At 37.0% G+C, this 23,207-nt stretch overlaps 1 protein-coding gene across 6 annotated transcripts in view; it reads right to left on the minus strand.

The window, feature by feature from the left end:
• CEP162 (centrosomal protein 162) overlaps positions 1–23,207 on the minus strand; it is a 118,140-nt gene that overhangs the window by 81,984 nt on the left and 12,949 nt on the right. For 4 of the 6 annotated variants that reach the window (XM_007484275.3, XM_007484274.3, XM_007484273.3 and 1 more), the window contains exons 3-6: positions 22,621–22,741; positions 6,144–6,287; positions 5,560–5,740; positions 1,983–2,050 (exon numbers count right to left, since the gene is read on the minus strand). In XM_007484275.3, coding sequence (XP_007484337.2) covers positions 1,983–2,050; positions 5,560–5,740; positions 6,144–6,287; positions 22,621–22,741 — 514 coding nt within the window. Of the gene's footprint in view, positions 1–1,982; positions 2,051–5,559; positions 5,741–6,143; positions 6,288–22,620; positions 22,742–23,207 lie in introns of those variants that run through there. The other 2 variants (XM_007484276.2, XM_056818560.1) reach the window with 2 other exon arrangements.

Genomic DNA, 23,207 nt, shown 5'->3' on the forward strand with positions numbered 1-23,207 from the left:
CAAAACTATTAATAAGCACATGAAGAAGTGTTCTAAATCTCTTATAATCAGAGAGATGCAAATCAAAACAACTCTGAGGTACCACCTCACACCTAGCAGATTGGCTAACATGACAGCTATGGAAAGTAATGAATGCTGGAGGGGATGTGGCAAAGTGGGGACACTAATTCATTGCTGGTGGAGTTGTGAATTGATCCAACCCTTCTGGAGGGCAATTTGGAACTATGCCCAAAGGGTGATAAAAGACTCTCTGCCCTTTGATCCAGCTATAGCACTGCTGGGTTTGTACCCCAAAGAGATAATAAGGAAAAAGACTTGTACAAGAATATTCATAGCTGCACTCTTTGTGGTGACCAAAAATTGGAAAATGAGGGGATGCCCATCAATTGGAGAATGGCTGAACAAATTGTGGTATATGTTGGTGATGGAATACTATTGTGCTAAAAAGAATAATAAAGTGGAGGAATTCCATGGAGACTGGAACAACCTCCAGGAAGTGATGCAGAGTGAAAGGAGCAGAACCAGGAGAACATTGTACACAGAGACAAATACAAGTACACATTGTGGTACAATCGAAGGTGATGGACTTCTCCATTAGGGACAATGCAATGTCCCTGAACAATCTGCAGGGATCTAAAAAACACTATCCACAAGCAGAGGATAAACTGTGGGAGTAAAAACACCAAGGAAAAGCAACTGCTTGACTACAGAGGTTGAGGGGATATGACTGAGGAGAGACTCTAAATGAACACTCTAATGCAAATACCAACAACAGGGAAATGGGTTCGAGTCAAGAACACATGTGATAACCAGTGGAATCGTGCGTCGGCTATGGGAGAGGGAAAGGTGGTGGGGGAAAGGGGGGCGGGGAGGAAAATAAAATGATCTTTGTTTCCAGTGAATAATGTTTGGAAATGACCAAATAAAATAATGTTTAAAATAAAAAAAAGAAAGAAAAGAAAATTTACCTGAAAATTAACTTAAGTAATCTCAAAATACTTGAACTACAATAAGAGAGAAAATGAGTAATGTGAAATCAACAATATTTCTCAAACCATGACTCTTTAATGGTTTATGTTGGGATAAAATATTTAGTGAGCACAAAAAAGTAAATTAATGAACCCAAAAAGCAACTGAATTCTGAAAATTTAATCAAAATAATTTAACCTTATCCTTTAAATAGTATTATTTTCGATGAGAGGAATATAATGTAGTTGTAGAGGGATTCTCTTCATCAAGAGTTCCATATACCAACAACAATAAAAATCCAGGACAAAAACCCTAAAACAAGAAGCTTAAAATGTGATATTATGCTTAGGGTAGACATTATGTTTATGGTTCAATAAAAATGCTATAATCATAGTGGCCAAGGCTTCTAGCAGGATCTTTCTTTAGCTTCCTACTCTTTTTTCTCCCTTCTTCCAACTAGTTATGCTCATTTACTACATGAGTACTGGACCGTTCTTGCCTGAGACTGGTTCTTTGTCTAAAAAATCATATCAGAAACTTCTGGATGGACCAAGATTTTGCTTCTGCTGAGGAATCACTTGATTGCTAGTGCAATACACCTGTTCTGCCTGTATCATATTTTCCCTTCAATTACAGGAATGCCCACCCAGACCCTTTGCCAGTTGTGCCTTCTCTGACAGCTGTGCCCTTTTGCACTTAAGCACCTAAGTAGAATCAAGGTAATTTATTTTGTAGCAATAAGGTGACTATAATTTTTCAGTCTTACTATATCCAGTACCAAGATGAGGCTAAAGTATAAGGTTCTTTAAGTGACTTGTCTAAGATGACACAATTCATTAGTACCAGAACTATAATCTGACCCCCTCCCTGACAACTCAGTGACCTTTCTGCAAAACTACATTGATTTTCTTCTTAACTCATGGTATTCTTATCTCCTTTTGTCAGCTGAAAAATGTAGCTCATATTAATTATATCCTTAACAACATTGCTTTGAAAGACTAGCATGGAATTACCTGCTATTTCTTCATGTTTAGAATCATCTTCATTTTCATCTTCAGTTGATTCCATTTTGGTTTTATCTCTATATATAAAATTTACTTTAATTAGGATTATACTTGAATTATACTGTCATCAAGAAAATTGCTAGGCATATTTATGTTATCTCTAAAACAATTAATTTCCCCAAACATTCTTGCATTAAAACAGAAGTTCTAGCTTTGGAGATTGGTGAACAATGTTTCAGAATAGGGAGGAAGTTCAGAATTAAGTGGAGGCAGCTAGGTGCCTCAGTGGATTGAGAGCCAGGCATGAAGATGGGAGTTCCTGGGTTCAAATTTGGCCTCAGATACTTCCTAGCTGTGTGGCTCTAGGCAAGTCATTTAATCCCAATTGTTTGGGCCTTACTGTTTTCTGCTTTGGAACCAATACTTTGTACTAACTCTAAGACCAGTAAGTGCCTGCGGCTGCATTTGAACTTAGTTCTTCCCGACTGTAGGCCTGGTACTTTATCCATTGTGACACCTAGCTACCTCACATGGGGAAATACTGGAGTTTATTAAGTAGATGGTGCTATATGGTTAGGCCTACATTTAAGGAAGGTCACTTTGACAGATAAATGGAGGATGAACTGGAGTGAAGGGAAATTTGAGGCAGGCAGAGCTACTAGCAGGCTACTAGAACAGTCCATATGTAAGCTGATGAGGGCCTGCACCACAGGGATGGTAGTAGTGTCACAGGAGAGAAGTCAACATAGGTGAGAGATGTCATGAAGGCTTTGGCAATAGATTAGATATGGGAGCTAAGGAAAGTGTGAGGTTTGTGGAAGAGAGAAATTGGGAAAGCCTGAAACAAGACAGGAATAGCTGGGACTGATGACCTGTCATTCAAACGAGAGTATTCCGGTTTCGAATGTGACGGGAGAAGCAGTTGGAGGAAGAGAGCAGACCAACTGAAGTCTGGACCTTTTGGCTTGGAAGACAGACAAGATCTGATGTCTCTTGGCTTTTGGAGACTGAAGTCTGAAGGTTGTCTCTTGGCTTTGGAGACAGAAGAAAGGACAAAGTCCAGCTCTCTCTGATTTGCTCTGTTGTGATAGTGACTGAACTTCCAGATCTATCAGCCTTTTCCCAAATTGAACGATAGTCCACCATCCTTCAATCTAAAACTTATTTTAGTATTAGGGAAAACCCAAACCCTCTTCCCCTCCATTTCTGATTTATCCTTTCTTCCCAATAAACCCCTTATTTAATTTAGAGAAGAGAAAGAATATTTATTTGAGACATCATAAACTCACTCTGAATTTATTTAAGAGGATAATAGAAGATGGAGGAAGGGGGAGGGAAGAAGGGAGGCTGAAGGGAGGAAGAGAGGAGGAAGGGAGGAGAGAAGATTAACAGTCCTGATCTTTAGATATCCTTTACCATTCAAAATAGTCCGTTATTACAGGTTGAAGAGGACACCTAAGCTGGAAGGCTAAGAGGATGATGGTATCCTTGACAGCAACAGGGAAGTCTGAGAGGGGTGAGGTTTTTGGAGGAAAGATACCGAGTTCAGATTTTTACAGGTTGAGTTTAAGATGTTTCCATGACTTCCAATTAGTTATGTCTAACAGGCAACTGAAGGTCAGCAGAGACGTGAGGGCTGGGTAAACAGAGGGCTGGAGAAGAGGAGAGGGCCTAGCTCAGAACCCTGGGGAATACTATGGTTACATATTAGGTATCTAACCAATCCAGGGATTGGACATGGGTTGCAGAAAAGCAAAGATCCATGAAAGGGCAGAGAGACTTTAGGTGGGTTCTAATAATATTAAATATAAAGTCCTCAATGAAACAGTTTGTCACTTTTGTTTATGAAAGCCAATCTTGTTTTTCTCAAGTACATGGAGAGACACATTTCCCAGGATGCAGGACTGTAGGCAAGCAGGGAAGTGGCAGCAATATCAACATACCCTGAACCAGAATTACTTATTATAGTCAGAGGACAGTGCAGCCAATGTCCTATTTCTTACCATCTCTCCCAAGATTAACCTCTCTACACATTTTCTTGTATTCATTTTATCATCTCTACCACAATTTTATAATGTTAGAGAAAAAACCAAAATGGTCATATTTTGGTGAGGATTAATATTTTTTGACCACTCTTCAATTTTTTGAAAAAACAAAAACAAATAATGATGTTACATTTCTTCTTATTTGTGTTAAAAATACTGTGTTTTTAGCTTAAATGTATTTTTATCTAAAACAGTGTGTTCTGATATATGATATTATTTTCATTCTCTCAACCCTAAACAAAATTTAATTTCTACTTTTGATGGAAAAGAATTATTTGAAGGGAGACATTACAATAGAAACCAGAATCCTTGGGACTTGTCTTTATGAGTATCTGGCAAGAATATTTCATTTCCAAGTTTATTTAAAACTGAGTTAAATATGGTGCTCATTATTTACTAGATTAACTATTGTCTGTATTTTCGTTGACTGTACTGGACTTGATTTCCTGGTAATTTCAGTATTTCTTGCAACACTAATGTAACATACTTGAAATTTTAATAAATTTAATATACTAGTGGCTTATTTTTCTAGGACAGATATATATGGTAAACCTGCCCAAAAAAAGAGCATAAGATTTTCTATGGTGCCTTCATCTTTGATAAACCTATAGAGCAAAACAAACAAACAAACAAACGAAAAAACCCACAACTTCAAGAGAGAAATGTCAGAAGTGGAATCTGAGGGCAGATCTACCTGTACCAGGTCAAGAATTCTATCCATGATACCAAACTGCCTTGACCATTTGAAGATGATATCAATGATGGGCTATGCAGGTATTAACCTTAGAATAGATGTATACCCTACAATTTGAAATTGCATGTATATATATATTTTAGGTTCCTACAGATTAACTTGATTTTTGGTCATTTGCTTTTTTTCTTATAAAATTAAGATAGATGTTCAGATAAATGATTTCCAATACATTATGACAGTTAAATTTCTTCAAATTTTGTTACTTAATTAAATGATGGCACATCTTCTAAAACTGTTTTCTTACCCTCCAAAAAACCTTTTTTAGTGTCCTCTGAATGGTTAGCACCTAATGCCTTATCTTAAATGCCATTTTCTATTTCTATCTCCTTCTTTTGATTGTTCAGGGCTTTTATAATGATACTTGAGGTCTCCATGTTTACTTTCACCATGGAAAGTAAGTCTGATAAATTAATTTACAATAATTTTTCAGTGATATAATGCCATGCTGTCATATTTTTTTCTAATAAAGAATCTTCTAGAATGGGCTTTACTCTGAGGACTCAGTAATTCCACTTCACCGAGTAGAATTTCAGATAAAGTAGAGAACTAGATGGGGCAGGATGACCTTCATAATGCCTCTTCAGTTATACAACATAGGTAACTTTCTACTCCACTTACAGACAAGGAGAATTCTTAATATATCGAGTGAAGAATTGAGAAATGATCTAATTTTTATTTTTCAAAGAGGAACAAAACTTTGGCCATTTCCATTTCCATACTTGTCACTGGTTATATACTATAAAAACAATACACTTAAATTTTATTTTTAGATATGTTTTGACATCACCTGAACAAATCTTTAAGTTGTGTAGATTCATTAGAATCCAATGCCTTATTTAATTTTGAATAATCAATGGTTGATGTGAGGCCTTTTTCCAGTCTGGCAAAAAATCTTTCTTTCTCTTCTTGTTCTTCTAATGTGTCCAATCCCAAAATGCCAATATTTGGCCCAGAAGCAATAACTGAATCTAAATGAAAAAGAAATATTTAACAATGCATAAAATTTTTAATTAATTTTAATAATAAAACAACCTATATAAAAGTTATTAAAACTATAAAAATGCCAAAACTATTTTGCCCAATTTTCTCTTTTATTCTCTCCCTCCCTCACTATTATCATAGACAAGAGAAATTTATAAATCCCATATTGAGGTATAAGATTATTCAGAGATCATTTAAAGCTTCAAGGAAGTCTTTTAAATCACTCTAGGCAAATAGCTCATTCAATCAAAGCCCTCCAGGGAAAGAGGTTCTAAAATATGCCCAGATCAGTTCAATCTTCAAAATGCAAATGTAATTTTAATAATAATAGCTAATCAAATAATCTCAAACCTCACTCCTCCAAAAAACAAAAACAAAAATCTCTCTTACCATTTGTTTCTAAACTGTCTCTGCTTATCACAGAAGTCCCACTACTTTTGCAGGGGTGTACCTTGCCAGAAGCTTCTTCCATCTCAATAACCTGCTGGGAAACTTTTGGTGCTTTCAAAAAACTTACATTTGTTCCAAGTGCTCCTAGGAATGAGAATAAAGGTAGTCAAATATTTATGTTCAGAAAGTGCTTTTGGGTACAATGAAGGATCATAATAAACAATTACTACAATAAAATATGGTGTTGAAGTCATGAAAAAGAATGCAATCTAGCAAAGCAGTTATGTGATATTCCATCAAATCTCACTAAAGAAAAAATCTAACTATATAATTTTCTTACTCAAAATACAATTTTTTAAAGATCATACTAAAAAAATTACAGTATGCTGGTTCAGGATTTGCAGTCATGTAGCATGGAAAACCACAATCCGTAGAGTCAAAATTATAGGTAAAGCAATGAGTAAAGATGTGCATCTCATTGTAAACATAAGCAGGCATCCACATATTATCAAAGAATACTGGTATTCAAGAAGTTGTAGAAAAGATATTTGGGAAATATATGATTAGAAAAGAAATTGTGCCAGGTATATAGAAAAAAAAATAACACATATTACACTACTCACAATGGTACCCATATAACACTACAAGAAGCACTCATGAGAAGAACATACTGAGAAATTGCAATCTGTACCAGTGAAGGGAGTTACTCATATTAGTGAGAAAGCCCAATGATGCATTTTAGACCTCAAAAAAGAAGACCCAGATATTTAATATGATATATGCTATGATTACTATATATCCAGGCCTATATTTCATTTTCAGAATGAATAGATGCCTCTGATTTACTGAATCACAAACTTTTAATCAATATGTTATGACAATTCAGGAATGATTACCTGCTCTGCTCTCTTTGTACTTGCACTCCATCATTTTTAAATAACTCGAGTTAGACTTGCATCAGTTATGTTCAATGGTTTTGGGGATTATAAAATAATATAGAAAGAGGCCAGAAATAAATCAGATATAAATACTGTGTACAATAAAGTACTATTACAGAAAAATACATATTTTACCAATAGAAATATGACATTAAGAACAGATGTGAAAAATAATAAATTTAAAGATGTAATTTTTCTCTATGTACTCTTTCCTTATGAAAACTTATTACAACTTCCTAAATAAGTTTAACTGATATAAATCAACTGATGAAACTGGAAAAGCCTAGAAACTATCTCAGCCACAAACATATGCCAAGAGATACCATGGCCAAAGGTTACAGAGAAGATATGTGCACATATTCTTTTATATGGAATTATATATATATATGTATATATATATATTATATACACACACAGATGTACACACACATATATACATTTGCACATATATAATTCTATTTAACTTCAGTTTATAAGTAGTATTTCTTCAAAATTATGAGAAGCAAGGAAAGTTGGTGAGAGATTCAGTTAAGCAGTCAGAACCAGAGTTTAAGATTTGGAAGGAATCTCAGCATCTACCTACTCCAATCTATACATGAGGCAATCCCCACTATAATGAAAGAGGCAAGTGGTCCTTGAGCCTCTTTTTGATGACCTCCAAGGAGAGGGATCTTCTACCTCTCAAGTAAATTTAACTTCTGGACAATGCTAGTTTTGAGAAAAGTTTTTCCTGATATCAACTCTAAATTGGTTTTCTTGCAACTTGCATTTACTGCTCCTGGTTCTTCCCTAATTTAGGGCCAAAATAAACAAGTCATCTGGAGGGCACTTAAGGATAAAATTGGAAGACAGCCAAACAGAAAAAAAAAAGAACAAGTAAAAAATTTCTATAACCAACTCTCTTTGATATTTAGGTAAGTGAAAATATAAGTTAGATTTCTATTATTAGTCTTATACATACTACATGGTGAACTAGAAAAGGCCTCAAGGAAAAAGAAAGATGAAAAAATCAGTTTTTTAAAAAGCATCTATTGTGAAGGAACATATTAAAGGCGAAAAAAATTTCAGGACATTGATTCATAAGGTAATTGAAAGAAGGGAAGATACCAAAGGGCATAGGAAAAAATTATTATCTTATTTTCACTAACATAAAAAGGTAGTCAAAAGAATATCAGAAACTGTATAGCCATATGTCCATTTTCAGTCTCTAAATAGTCTGTCTTTCCTTACTTCCTCCATGTCTCCTTCCTTCCTTCTTTCCTTCCTTTTTCCTTCCTTTCTTTTTTTTTCTTTCCATCTTAGAACTGATACAAAGTTGGCTCCAAAGGCAGAAGAACAAGATGCTCTAGAAGATTGCGGTTAAATAACTTGCCCAGGGTCACAAAGCTAGGAAGTGTCTGAGTCCATATTTTAATCCATGACTTCCTTTCATGGCCTGTTCGCTGAGACACCTAGTTTAATTTTATGATTATAATATGTAAAGTAATGAGGGAATCCTTGATGAAGGCAAAAGAAAGGAAGACAGGTTTTCATAAATGATACTGTATAGCTGTCATTTTTACTATATCACACAATTGACTAAAACATACTCAGTACTTATATATTGTCTATAAAAAAAGGATTTGCTTTGGCAGAACCAAGCAAGGTCTTCAAGGCTTTCAACAAATGCTAGGGTTCTCCCTTACATATGTCAAAGCTCTAAAAGATCTAGCAGCAAATAATAAATGTTCAATGCTCTAGTGTTTAATGTCATGGGAAGAATAAAACAAGTAAACATAGTCAATAATTAGCAAGTTGATATGCATTTATTAAGTGCCTACTATGCTCTCCGCACTGTGCTAAGGTTGCTTGCTTAAAGTTATTTGCAATGAAAGGCTCATGGTGTGTGAGAGCAGGCTGTAACACATTGCAAGAGAAGAAATACAAAGAAGAGGTGTGAAGGATATCATCTGAGAAATTGGACCCTGAAACAGATTATGGGCTAGTCACATAATATGAGCTCAGGCTGCATGTTTTACTGGTATCCACAGAATGTTAAGAACCTCCAAAGAAAGACCCCATGCATGTTGAGTGGACCAGTCTGTAGCAAATTTATAGGAAGATAAAAGTGGCATAAGATGGGCAGGCATGGAAAGTTTGTGATCTATAATACTGAGGAAACTAGTTACACTTATGAGATCAAAGACTCAGTGAAATATTTTTTTGTCTCAGTTTTAACTACAGAATTCTGAGGAAGGAAAAAGACACTTGACTTCCAAATTATTGATGATCCTACTGTCTCAAGAATTATAACTAAAACACACACTCTCTCATTTGCTTAAAAGAAGCTTAGTTTTAGAATGCAAATTTTGGCATAATTACAAATAACTAAGTTGACTGGAATTTAGATTTTTTTTAAAACAGAAAGTTTGATGTCCTGAGTCCCTTTAAACTTCACCAACTCATAAGTATCATTATACTTAGAGCATCTGATGAGACTATTACTAAGATATAAATTAAATGAAAGGAAATAGTAATTCTTATGCAATAATTTTACTTGTTAGAAATGCCTTGTGAGTACAACTGATATCAAATCAACCATAAAATAATCTCTAGTTCTGTGTTTTGGATGACCGAATAGATAACTGGCTATCCCAGGAATATCATTTGATTCCTAAAAGGGCAGAAAAATCTTGGTTGCAATAAAATTGAACTATACTGAGGAAGAGTCGTCACACTCCCCCTGACCCCACTCAAATGAAATTTTCAGTTTAAAGATGGATACTATAAATTCAAGACAAAACAATCAATTGCCACCATTTGGTTGATATTGAGTCAAGAGAAAGTCAAGAAAGAAAATACTTTAAAACTCTAATTATAGTGCAAATACATGTCTTGTATTCCTTCAACAATAATGAAAACTCCACAAAGGCTAGATAAAAAAAACCCCAAGGAACCAACACAATGATAACTTATTTAATTTCTCAATGAGTGCCTACCAAGTGTCACGCACTGTGTTAGGTGCTGAGGATAAAAGAAAATAGATAAATAAACTCCTTACATGCAAGGAACAAGTATCCTTAATCCTTGATCCTTAATCAATCTGTTTTCTTAGCCCCTTCTGCTGCTAAATAGTTTTAAATATCCAGGGAATGGTTGTTGTGAGATATTTCGTACACAAATACCACTAAATTAAACATTAATGTGAAATAATAAGCCCTTAAATATGATGAAAGAAAGAAAAATCTCTAATGACTTAAGGAAATTCCCAAAAAAGTTTTCAGCTACATGTTTTTCAAGGCTTAGCTAGCAGATATGCTTATTATAGGCAATCCAGTCCATCTGCTTCAAGAACAGAATGCAATAATTTTTTTATTAGGACCTGGAAATAACTAAGAGTAGTAAGAGCCCTCAAAGAGAGGAGCTGTTAACTATCAACCAAAGAAATTATTATAGGTCCTTGAAAATATAGATAGCTCTGTCTTTTGTTGTTGATTCCCTCCTCATCCCTATTAGACAACAACTATGAATTGGGCCATACGAGAAGAAAAAGAACAAAATACAATTCTTCATGGAAACCAGGTCATATTATTTATTTTTGGCTATAAACATTCTGTAAATTGCTTCATCTATTTCACAAATTCTTCTCTGTTTATTATGAATTAAGACTGAACCAGAATATGAATGCACATATTTGAAAATTTTGCTGAGTTAAAAAATGGCCAAGCACAGTTAGAGTAGTTATATATACCATTTATAGATCATTTATACCTTACTTAGGCACTTGTGAACCTTCCATTTTCCTTTATATTTTGTCCTCAGATCTTCACTTGTTTCTTAAAATTAAATTTCACTTATTTTTAAATTAAAATTTATTCTTTATTTTGAATTTAGTAATCATCAACATGAACATGTATACAAAGAATGAGAAGCTTGTATAAAAAGAGGTTAAGCTGTTACATGTGACTCATTTTTTTAAAAGTACACATAGGAGTAGCTAGTTGGCTCAGTGGATAGAGAGTCAGGCCTGGAGTTGGGAGGTCCTGGGTTCAAAACTGGTCTCAGACAGTATGTAGCTGTATGACCCTAGGTAAATCACTTAATCTCAATAGCCTCACTCTTACTGCTCTTCTGCCTTGGAACAGATACTTAGTATCAATTCTAAAACAAAAATAAGGATTTAAATAAAAAGTAAAAAAAAAAGGATACACAGTCTGATGTATAAATGTTTTTATATGACTGCACATGCATTTATTGATGTTCAGTCATTTCAGTTCTTTCCAACTCTTTGTAATCCCATTTAGGGTTTTCTTTGCAAAGATACTGGATTAGTTTGCCATTTCTTTCTCTAGTTCATTTTACAGATGAAGAACTGAAGCAAACAAAATTAAGTGACTTGCTCAGGGTCACACAGCTAGTCACTGTCTGAGGCCAGATTTGAACTCAGAAAGATAAGTCTTCCTGACTTCAGGCTTAGTATTCTATCCACTGCATCACCTACCTCCTCGTGTGTGTGTGTGTGTGTGTGTGTGTGTGTGTACACAAAGAAAGTTACAGGAGACTTATTCTGGATAATATTAAATTTAAATTAATACTGTGCAAAATAATGTTTTTCTCATTTCAATATATACATGTAATTATTACTCTGAAGATTTTTGGGGAAAATTATAAAGAGAGACAAACTTTGTGTTAAACAATAAACCTCAATATTTTCTGATGGTATAAGCACATAGTGGTAGTCTCTCAGAAGCTGAGAATGATGATTGTCTTTGTGCATTATCATCTATTGATGTATCCTCATGTGGCTTTGAAGTCCAAAGACTGAGGCGCAGAGTTTGTGGCACATGAGGCATGGGAGGCCAGTTGTTACGGGAGGTGCGGTTGTGGCCTGGTGTAGGTGTTCACGCGCAGCGGCAAAATGTCAACGTCGCACATCTTCAAAGGTGGCGGCGACATGGTTAATGTGGGTTCGCCAGCTGCTTCTGACAGAGGCAGCGAGTTCTAGTTGCTTTGGTGTAATGCCAGCCCACTTCAAGTTGGACTTTAGCTGATCCTTGAATCTTTTCTTTGGCCGGCCTTGTTTCCTGAGTCCAGCTGACAGTTCACCATAGAACACCTCCCTTGGTATTCACTGTGGGTTCATGCAGATGACGTGTCCAGACCATCGTAGCTGGGTTTTGAGGACCATTATTTCGATGCTGGTGGAGTTGGCTCTGTCGAGGACTTCCTGATTGGTGATTCTGTCCTACCATCGGATCCTCATGATTGACCGGAGAGAGCGTTGGTGGAATTGCTCCAACTGCTTCATGTGCTTCCGGTACAGTGTCCATGTCTCACAAGAGTACAGGAGCGAGCTGAGGACCACTGCGTTGTACACTTTGAGCTTCGTCGCAGTGCTTACACTGCTGTGTTGGAGGACTTTGCAGCACAGCCGCCCAAGTGCCTGGCTGGCCTTTTGGATCCTGGCAATGATCTCATGGTCTAGGGACCCATCGTTGGCGATGGTGCTGCCCAGGTACTTGAAAGTGTTGACGTTAGAAAGCTGCGTGCCGTCGATAGTTATGCACGGCTGGTTTGTTGGCCTCCTTGGTGCAGGTTGGAACAGCACCTCTGTTTTGCTGAGGCTGATAGTCAGACCAAACAGTTTTGCTGTGGTAGAGAACCTGTCCACAATGGTTTGGAGATGATTTTCTTGGTGGGCCATGAGAGAACAGTCATCTGCAAAGAGAGCTTCCAGGGCGAGTCTCTCTGTTGTCTTTGTTTTTGCGGTCAGGCGGCGAAGGTCGAATAGTGAGACATCCAGTCAGTATTTGATGTAGACGCCCAGGTCTAGATCCATCACAGCATGTCAAAATACTTGGGTGAAGTATAGGTTGAATCGCACTGGAGCAAGGACGCAGCCTTGTTTCACGCCATTGGAGATGTTGAAGCTGCCGGAAGTCTCTCCACCAGATAGAACTTTCCCTGTCATGTCGACATGAAAGAGCTGGATCAGTTTGACGAATTTTGCTGGGCAACCAAGCTTGCTAAGGATCACCCACAATGCGTTCCTGTTCACTGTGTTGAACGCCTTCATCAGGTCTATGAAGACAATGTAGAGACTCAGGTTTTGCTCAAGGCATTTTTCCTGTATTTGCCTCACTGTGAAGACCATGTCGATGGTGCTGTGATCTGGTCGGAAGCCGCATTGTGACTCAGGTAGATTCTTCTCTGAAACAGATGACAGGAGTCTGTTGAGTATAAGGCCAGGATCTTTCCAGCAGTGGAAAGTAGTGAGATGCCTCTGTAGTTGTCACAGGCTGCTCGTGTGCCTTTGTTCTTGTATAGGACTATGATAGAGGCATCTCTGAGTTCTGAGGGCATGTCTTCCTCTTCCCATATGCTGGTCAGCACTATATAGAATGCCTGAAGTGCCTTTCCATTTAAGGCCTTGTACACCTCGGTTGAGATCCCGTCTTTACTGGGTGCCTTGCCTGCACTCATTTAATGGCTTTTTGGACTTCTTCTAATGAAGGAGGGATGTCAAGTTGCTCAATGATGCAGTTTTGGGGGATCTGGCCAAGGGCGCTTTGGTCGACTGAAGAGGGTCGGTTGAGAAGCTGACTGAAGTGTTCTTTCCGCCTGTTGCTGATGCCTTTTTTGTCTTTTATAAGAGTGTCACCATCAGAGGATAGCAAGGGGGCGGTGGTGGGTTTTAATGGCCCATAAACAGTCTTGAGGGCACTGAAAAATTGTTTATAGTTTTTCGTGTCAGCAAAGCTCTGGATTTCTTCTGCCTTTTTTTTCCTACCATCCCTCTTGCATTTTCCTGATCTCACACTGCGCCGTGGCTTGGAGAGACTTGAATCTGTCCTTTTTAGGATCAGAGTTTGGTTTATTTTGCCACTCTATAAAGGCTTTGTTCTTTTTGTTCAACAGGTCTTCAATAACAGTGTTGTTCTCATCGAACCAGTCCTGGTGGTTGAGTTGTTTGGGGCCTAGGGCTGCCTTTGATGTTTCCATCATCGCAACTCTGAACTGGTTCCATTTCTCGGTTGGGCTTCCAGTGAGTGGTCCCTTGGCAGACAGTTTGTCATCCAGACAGGACTGGACTGTTTGCAGATAAAATGGATCTCTGAGATCTCACATTGCAAGATGCATGAACTGTCTGGGCCCGTTTTGGATAGCGAAGCGCAATGCGCATTTGAAGAGTTGCTCTAACCAATCGGTGGTCTGTCCAGCATCCATCCTCTCATGGCTCTGGTGATCTGTACATTCTGGATGTCTCGCTGGCATACAATGATGTAGTCAATGTGATGCCACTGTTTTGATCGTGGATGCATCCATGTTGTTTTATATTTGTTCACCATTCTGAACACAGTGTTCATGATGGTGAATTCAAACTCTGAGCATTTGCTAAGTAGCAGTAGGCCGTTGTTGTTCATTTTGCCCATGCCATATTTGCCGAGCACTCCTTTCCATCTTTCATGGTCCTGGCCATTGCAGGCGTTGAAGTCTCCCAGTAGCATCAGCTTGTCATTTGTGGGCACTGAGTGCAAGACGGTGCTCAGGTCAGAGTAGAACTGCTCGATGGTCTCCTCTGTGCTGGTCAGTTTGGAGCATATGTGCTGATGATTGTGGCATACCGGTCTTTGCTGAGAGGCAAACGGATCTTCATGAGCCTCTCGCTGATGCCCACAGGCAAGTCTGGCAGCTGTTTAAGCAAGTTGGTCTTGATGGCCAGGCCAACACCATGGATTTTGTCTTCACTTGTAGCTCTACCTTTCCAGAAGAAGGTGTATCCAGTGGTGGGTTCGATGAGTGATCCCTCTTCTGGTAAGCGTGTTTCACTTAAGGCTGTGATGTCGATGTTATATCGTGCCAGTTCTTTACTGATTAAAGCTGTTCTTCTCTCAGGTCTTGGGGTATTCTCTCTGTCAAGTAATGTCCTGATGTTCCATGCTCCTAGTAGGAGTTTCTTTGTGTTTTGCTTTCTTTGGTTTTGACCTCTTAAAGGGACGACCCGTCAGCCGCAGTGTGCTGACCGGGTGTTTGTAGGGCAGGCAATGTTTGGGACACCTTTTCTAGTCCCTTCCCTTGATTAGGGTGAGCAGTGCTGTCCTAGAGAGGGATGCTCAGTCGCCCAGGATGCTGCCGAATATCCCTGTTGCCCACAGGGCTGAGCGACCACTGGTCCGTGGGCTGCCTACGTGCAGGATCGTGACTACAACTGCCAGTGGTCACCTCCCCCTGTTGCATCACCATTCCCCCATCACCGCAGGTCTTGGAAAGGGTAGGCACATATGATATTATAAAAGCTCAAACAGAGGAGCACAATTATATAAAAATAAAAATTTAAATCAGTAAAATAAATGCAAGTTAGAAGAGAAAGCATAAAGACTGGGGGAAATCTTTCCATTAAACATCTCTGATAAAAGTCTGACACACAAAATTAATAGGAACCTGACACAAATCTATAAAGTTAAAATAATAAAGATAAATGGTCATAATTTTCAAAAGAAATACAAACTGTCAACAACAATCCAAAGAAGTAATCGAATTTGGTTATTAATGAAATAAATGCAAATAAAATATTGCAGAAGTATCACTTCAGAGCAACCAATCTCACAAAGATGGAAAAATTCAATGTTGCAGGGACTCTGGGAAAATAGAAAAGTTATAGCTGGTAGAAATGAAATGGACAAGTATTTTGGGGAAAACAATTTAAAGTATGCAGTAAGTAGAAGCTATTTTTGCCATCTTCTGATTTGTTGGAGAATTTGACACATCCACCTTTTCCTTAACAATCTTCCTCTTTTCCCCAGGTAGCACTCAGCCCATGTGAATTATAGTTTTAAATCTCTTCTATACCACTCCACCATCCAGGTATCTTACATTCCATCTTTACTCTCTGTATGTGCCTTATACAGTATATGAATTTTGAAAGACAACCCTTGCTCCTGCCTCTGCTTACCTCATGCATTAGTGCAATAGTAAAATTCTCTTTCTGTGACTCTCTCATAAAAGGCACACAAAGCCTCACAGACATAATTCATGAAGGAGTATGGTTTGATGGAAATTATTCGTTATCCTGTGTCATAGGGCCCCATCCTATTACATGCTCTTATATTCAACCCCTGTCCATTCTGATAGTAATTCAATTATTGGTCTTATGTTCCCATACCCACCTACTCACAGACTCCCTCAGAGGGCCAAGAAACTCCCTCCCTTGTGGTGCAATGTAGTTGTTGTTGTTTTTTAAACATCTTCCATCTTCCATCTTAGAATCAACACTGTGTACTGTGTATTGGTTCTAAGGCAGAGGAGCCGAAAGGGCTAGGCAATGGGGGTTAAGTGACTTTCCCAGGGTCACACAGCTAGGAAGTGTCTGAGGCTAGATTTGAGCCTAGGAACTTCCATCTCCAGGCCTGACTCTCAATCCAATTTTGCCATAGTAACAGAGAAAAAATTTTGTTATATAAAAATCCTTACTGATTTATTGTCTACATTTTGCTGTTTATTATAGTTCTAATTTTATCCATCAGAATAAAGGAGATAATTGTGTGTGTAGCTATATTGTCTTCAGATATTTTTCCCTTATTCAATTAAAATTTTAACATCAATCCTACGGGTATTATAATTGCATAATGATTCATTTCAATTCTTTTTGATTAGTGTAAACCTTAAAATTTCTTAGACTTATGAATGTTGGAAATTTCCCCATTTCCAACATTAGGTAGGGAGGGTCCTTCTCCTCCCTACCTGAGATTACTTTAGGACAGAAACCTTTTGCTGAACAATGGAAAGGGCTTGGACCTATGCTTAAGCATAAAACAGGAAGTTCTTTGAGTCATGATTGATTTTAGAATTGATACAATAGAGATACTTGGAATGACAGAACCAGGTCTTGGAAATTACAATCTACACCCTACTCAGTCCTAACAGGATTTAGGAAGGGCTGCAGCATAGATCAAAATTTAATTATTCCAATCTCCACCCTACTCAGGGTAACAGGATTTAGGAAGGGCTGTAGCAAAGGATCAAGATTTAATTATTTGAGAATATGACCTTCAACAGACATGTGCAAAGGGGCAGACCTCTGGGTGGTCCTGGGTTAAGCTAGAGCCACCATTGGCACAGGGAAGACATGGACAGTGATTGGTAGATGTGATAACTGAGGGGAGGGAACTTGGATGGTTTCCTTAAAGATAGAGGGGTCTGAGGACTGGGAGGTGGTTGGTTGGAGAGGTTTTGCTCTGAGAGGTGGTGCTCTGAGAAGCTGGCTCTGAAGGAAGCTGGAGGTGGAGGCCCCAGAGATTGTTTCTCCATTTTGGTCATGTGAGTGATAGGGACTGATCTCTTTTCTTTGCCTTAGCTATCTAAGGGCTTGGGCCTTTTGGCCCAGCCTAAACAGAAGGGGTATTTAAGCCCTATTCCCTTCTCTCCCCTTTCTCTCTCCCTCTCTCTCTCTCTATCTCTAATACCTTTCTTCATCCTGTTTGTAATTAAACTCCATAAAATTTGACTGCTGACTTGAGTTTTCATTTAGGAATTACATAGCTGAATTCCTTGGCGACCTTAAATTAATATATATCAGTCCTTTAAAGTGATTTCCTTGTCACATTAGATATATATCTAGTAGTAAAAACAGAAATATAAGTTTAAAATCTATATATGTATACATATAAATAATATATAATATATAAAAACAAAATAAAACAATTTATACACTACAACTCATTTCTTGAATTCAATAGAGATAAAAATCATTTATGCCCTATTAAAGTAAAAGATATATATATATTATATATACATATAATATATATATATGTCTAATCTACACTCATTCTGTAACTGCTTACACCTTGGTGATTTTATATATATGTCTAATCTACACTCATTCTGTAACTGCTTACACCTTGGTGATTTTATATACATATATATATACATACATACATGCACACACACAAATACACATACAATATATAGCATGGGTACAGGCATATAATATGCATATAAATATATGTTTATATATAATGTATATAGACATACAAATCTTAAGCAAAATAAGCAATACCTAAAACAATGAATAAAGGCTTCTCCTCCGATAAGGTATTTCACATGTGGTATATATACACATGTGCATATACATCTGTATGTTTATATAGAGTCACATACACACATGGCATAGAGGCCTACTATTTTAACATATGTATATATATATATTGTAAACCTTAAAATTTCTTAGACTTATAAATGTTGGAAATTTCACCATTGGGAAATTTCATACTTGAAAAATTTCCTATTGATAGTGGGTCTTGGCTATTGGAATGTGAACCCCATTGGCATGGGAGGTTCCTCCTCCTCCCTTCTTAAGATTACTTTAGGACAGAAACCTTTTGCTGAACAATGGAAAGGACTTTGACTTATGCTTAAGCATAGAACAGGAATTTCTTTGAGTCATGATTGATTTTAGAATTGATACAATGGAGATACTTGGAATGACAGAACCAAGTCTTGGAAATTGCAATTTCCACCCCACTCAGTCCTAACAGGATTTAGGAAGGGCTGCAGCATAGATCAAAATTTAATTATTCCAATCTCTACCCTACTCAGGGTAACAGGATTTAGGAAGGGCTGTAGCAAAAGATCAAGATTTAATTATTTGAGAATATGACCTCCAACAGACATGTGCAAAGCCACAGACCTCTGGGCGGTCCTGGGTTAAGCTAGAGCCACCATTGGCACAGGGAAAATGATGGACAGTGATTGGTAGATGTGAGAACTGAGGGGAGGGAACTTGGATGGTTTCCTTAAAGAGAGAGGGGTCTGAGGACTGGAGGGGGGTTGGAGAGTTTTGGCTCTGAGTGGTTGGAGAGGTGCTCTGAGAAGATTGCTCTGAAGGAAGCTGGAGGTGGAGGTCCCGGAGACTGTTTCTCCATTTTGGTCATGTGAGTAATAGGGACTGATCTTCTTTCTTTGCGCCAGCTATCTAAGGGCTTGGGCCTTTTGGCCCAGCCTAAACAGAGGGGGTATTTAAGCCCTATTCCCTTCTCTCCCCTTTCTCTCTCTCTCTTTCTCTCTCTCTCTCTCTCTCTCTCTGATTCCTTTCTTCCTCCTGTTTGTAATTAAACTCTATAAAAGGCTGACGGCTGACTTGAGTTTTCATTTAGGAATTACATAGCTGAATTCCTTGGCGACCTTAAATTAATATATATCAGTCTTTTAAAGTGATTTCCTTGTCACAATATATACACACACACATGGTTTTTTCAAAAATACCTTACCATCTATTGCAAAACAGAAATAATTTTGATAATATTATGATTATCAATATAAAGAAAGATGTAAAGACATTCATTCACCAAGAATGTTCAGCACTTTTATGGCACCTGTACTGTATAAGGCCCAAAGGGTAGAGAGATTCCCCATAGAGAGGGAGTTAATCTATACCTTACTGTTTTCAGACAATATTGTGTTCGTTTTATCAAGTAAAAACACCGCATATCCTAAATGAGAGCCAAAATCACTCAAGAGTTCTATCTATACAGTAAAACTAAGTTCCAGAAGAATGGCTAATGTCTTGGGCTTTCTTCTCCATCTATGCTATTTACTTTGGCAATCTCATCTGCTTCCAAAGATTCAATTATTATCCCTGAGCTGATGACTCAAATTTACTTATCCAATGCCAAATTTTCTCTTAAGCTCCAGACTCTCAACACTAATTGCTGTTTGCAGTCTGATGAGAGATATCTTAAACTCAACATAGTAATGACCAAGGATTCCTCTCTCTCTTCTCCCTCTAATATCCTCTCAGTCTTATCCAATATTTGGTTGTTCATTAGAGGAGGGATCTCCTAATATGGAAACTCCTCCTTTTCTGGCCCTTTTTGACCCTCCTCAGTGCAGACAGACAACTACCTTAAAACTTAGGAGTCTTTGAGGATGGTCTCGGATATATACAATAGTTACTCATTTTTTACATGCAACATATCCTCCATGAATTTGTTTGTGCCTTCATACTGTTGTGTCACACACTGTTGTTGCTAGATCCCAGTATGTGTCAAAAATGGTCCATCAGGTTTTTCACCAAGCACCCAATAAAACAGCTTGCCCACTGAAATCCTATGAAATTCCAAATGCTGCATTTGCTCCACCTCAGACAATTGCTACCAACCCCTACAGTAATTCAACTAGCATGTTAATATCCATGACTCAGAATATAATAATAAATAAGAGCAAACTTATTCTCCTCTGACTTTCCTAGTTTTAAATGCCGTTCAACAATCCTGATTTATTTCTTTAGCAAATTCCATTGCAATGTGTATAAAACTGTCTTAATTGTTCACAAGAAATGACTGTATATCTTTTGATCTTTCTAGTCTGAAAGTCCACAGGATAGAAACTCTAGTTTCCCCTCCATAATTTTATATGGGAGTTATATCCCATCTCTATATTCTTTACATAATCCACTGTACTTCTGCCAGCGCCATAGCTTCTACTCTCTTGTGCATATGATACTCCCACACTTATAAAATAGTTCACTACACAAAATTTATGATTTTGCTCTTTTTTTCTATGCTCTTTAATCCCAATGGTTCCAAAGGTTTACTTAATCTATACTTAACTTTGCTTTGCAACATCTAATTCCTAGGCTGTCCCAGTCCCTTGCCTTGCAATTTAATAAATCTGTAGTCTCTATTGCCAGGAATATTTTCTCACATATTTCCTCTCATTTCCCAAAGGAGAATTTCAGAGAACATTTCTTAAAATTTCTATCTCCCAAGGAAGGATTTATAGACCTGTGTCTTAGAGACCCAAGTGATAAATTCTTCTAAGGACCTCTTGCACACCTAACTTCCTTTGAGGAATTATTCAATAAGGCTTTGAAGAGTCTAAGTTAAGTCAATAAGCTCACTATATGTTATGTGTTCCTAGCTCATTATAAAAATGACCTTATTTATGCTTACTTCCCTGATAGTCCTCCTGCAATGCCCAGTATTCTTGTAATAGCTGATGTTTTTGTCAGTGGTTATCTGATTTTATAAACTGTCTTCAACTCCTGATTGAATTCTTATTCCTCTTCCTCCTCTTTCAACAGCATATTTTAATAGCTTACTTTATTGTTCCAGCTAGTGGTAACCTTTCCAGATCTTGATTCCCTTTTCTTTCAAATTTATTCCCTTGCAATTATCTGCAAACATTTCTGACTTGCTCTTAAAAGTTTTCTGAAGCAATCATCCTATATAAAATGTTTTCTTATTAATCAATTTGTAATGACTTAAAATATTTATTAAACAGATCTAATTACCTTATATTTACTCCTGTTACTTCTGTGGCAAATACTCTCTTCCCAAGGACAAAGATCATATCCTACATAAGTAAGTGTTTCAAGGCAGACCAAGATTCTCTCTTTTATTCCATCTGAAATTCTGATCCTACCCTTACTGCTTAACATTATCACCCCCAATTAAATTGTCTTTTTATAAAAACTTTTAGCAACTCACCAAGACCCCAAACTCTTCCCACATCTGCTACATAATCAGCTCCCAGATGATCCAATAAAGATCGATCCTGAATAATGCCAAGATATTTTATATTCCATGACCGCATTCTATGAGGTCTTCTGAGGTTTTGAAATAATTCATTAATGCAAAAGTGAATTTAATGAAGTACTTTAATTTACTTTAAAAGTACTTTAATGAATCTACAAAATGTTAAAAGTACTTTAATGAACCTATAAAACTTCAAATAAAAGGTTTAGGCTTTTGTGTGGATGCTCACAATCTGAAACAATCTTAGCATGCAAATGTTTTCACATCAACATATATTTGCATTTCACTCTCTTCTCAGTTCTATAATAATGATGCAATGTGCAATAGATTCATGGAATAAGGATGATGATGATGATGATGATGGTAACAATAATAATACTAGCATTTCTATAGTGCTTTTAGGATTGCAAAGCACTTTACATATTTTATCTCATTTGATCCTCCCAGTATCTATTTGCTATTATCATCCTCATTTATAGATGAGGAAATTGAAGTAGGTAGAGTTTAAAAGAATTGTCCATAGTCACACAGCTGTTGTCAGAGGGATCCATAGGCTTCATTAGTCTGACAAATGACACACACACAAAAAGGAGGTTATGAAGCCCTGCTCTAAAGAATTTATGGAAATACATGGACAAGAACAGAACAGGACCATAAGTCATGCTGGAACCTGAAACCAGTAGGGGAAATACACCAGTGAAATCATAGTCCACCAAAAGCATCAACCTGGAATCATGTATGTTGGCAAAATATACATATTTCTACATTACTTGAGGGCCCTTTTAAGAAATTATGAATCACCCTGAGACAAAACCTCATGATATGGAAATGTAGACTTTCACAATTAAAATATTTTTATAGAATTTTATGAAAAGCAGGAAAAAATCAGCTATGAACACTAATGACAAAATCTCACTGTGTTCAAATGTTTCTTACATGTAATTTAGTTTTCAAAAATCCAGAAAAAAGGTCTTGACTGACACCTTGTGGTCAAAATAGTTCATATTATGAAATGGAAGTATTTACCATCATCCTCGAAATTATCATCTGTTAACCACCATGGTGTTGAATTTTTCTTTTTCAAATCTCTTTTTCTGTGTTGTTTATATATCTTTTTTGAGTTTTCAACTGAATCATCTGAAAGAGACTGAAACAATAAAGTATGTTTTAAAAATATATAATCTATATTACTATTAAAGTCTCATTTATGTTTATGGGTACAATGCTGAACTTGTAGTCAGGAAGGTTCCAAATCCTACCTTTGGTATTATTTCTTACTTATTTGCCTCTTATTTGCCTCAGGTGAGTCCCTAGCCTAGAACTTAGCTAAATCACTGAGGGGTATCCGTTCTGGTAGAAGTTTCTACACCAGCTGTTTTCCCAAGAAATCATAAATAACTTCTTCAAGTACTCTTTGTAAGTATGTATATGTCCCACAGAAACAACACTAAAATAGTTATTTGATTAACTGAAAAGTGCTCTCTCTATTAATCAACAATATTCAAAATCTGTATTTCATTCTGAAATATGTAGAGATCATATCATTAAATGGTTACATTCTTAACTCAAAATATCATCATTAATGTTTTCAGATTATTGTTTTTAATTATTCT

The sequence above is a fragment of the Monodelphis domestica genome, chromosome 2, assembly GCF_027887165.1.
Source record: "Monodelphis domestica isolate mMonDom1 chromosome 2, mMonDom1.pri, whole genome shotgun sequence".
Lineage (NCBI taxonomy): Eukaryota > Metazoa > Chordata > Mammalia > Didelphimorphia > Didelphidae > Monodelphis > Monodelphis domestica.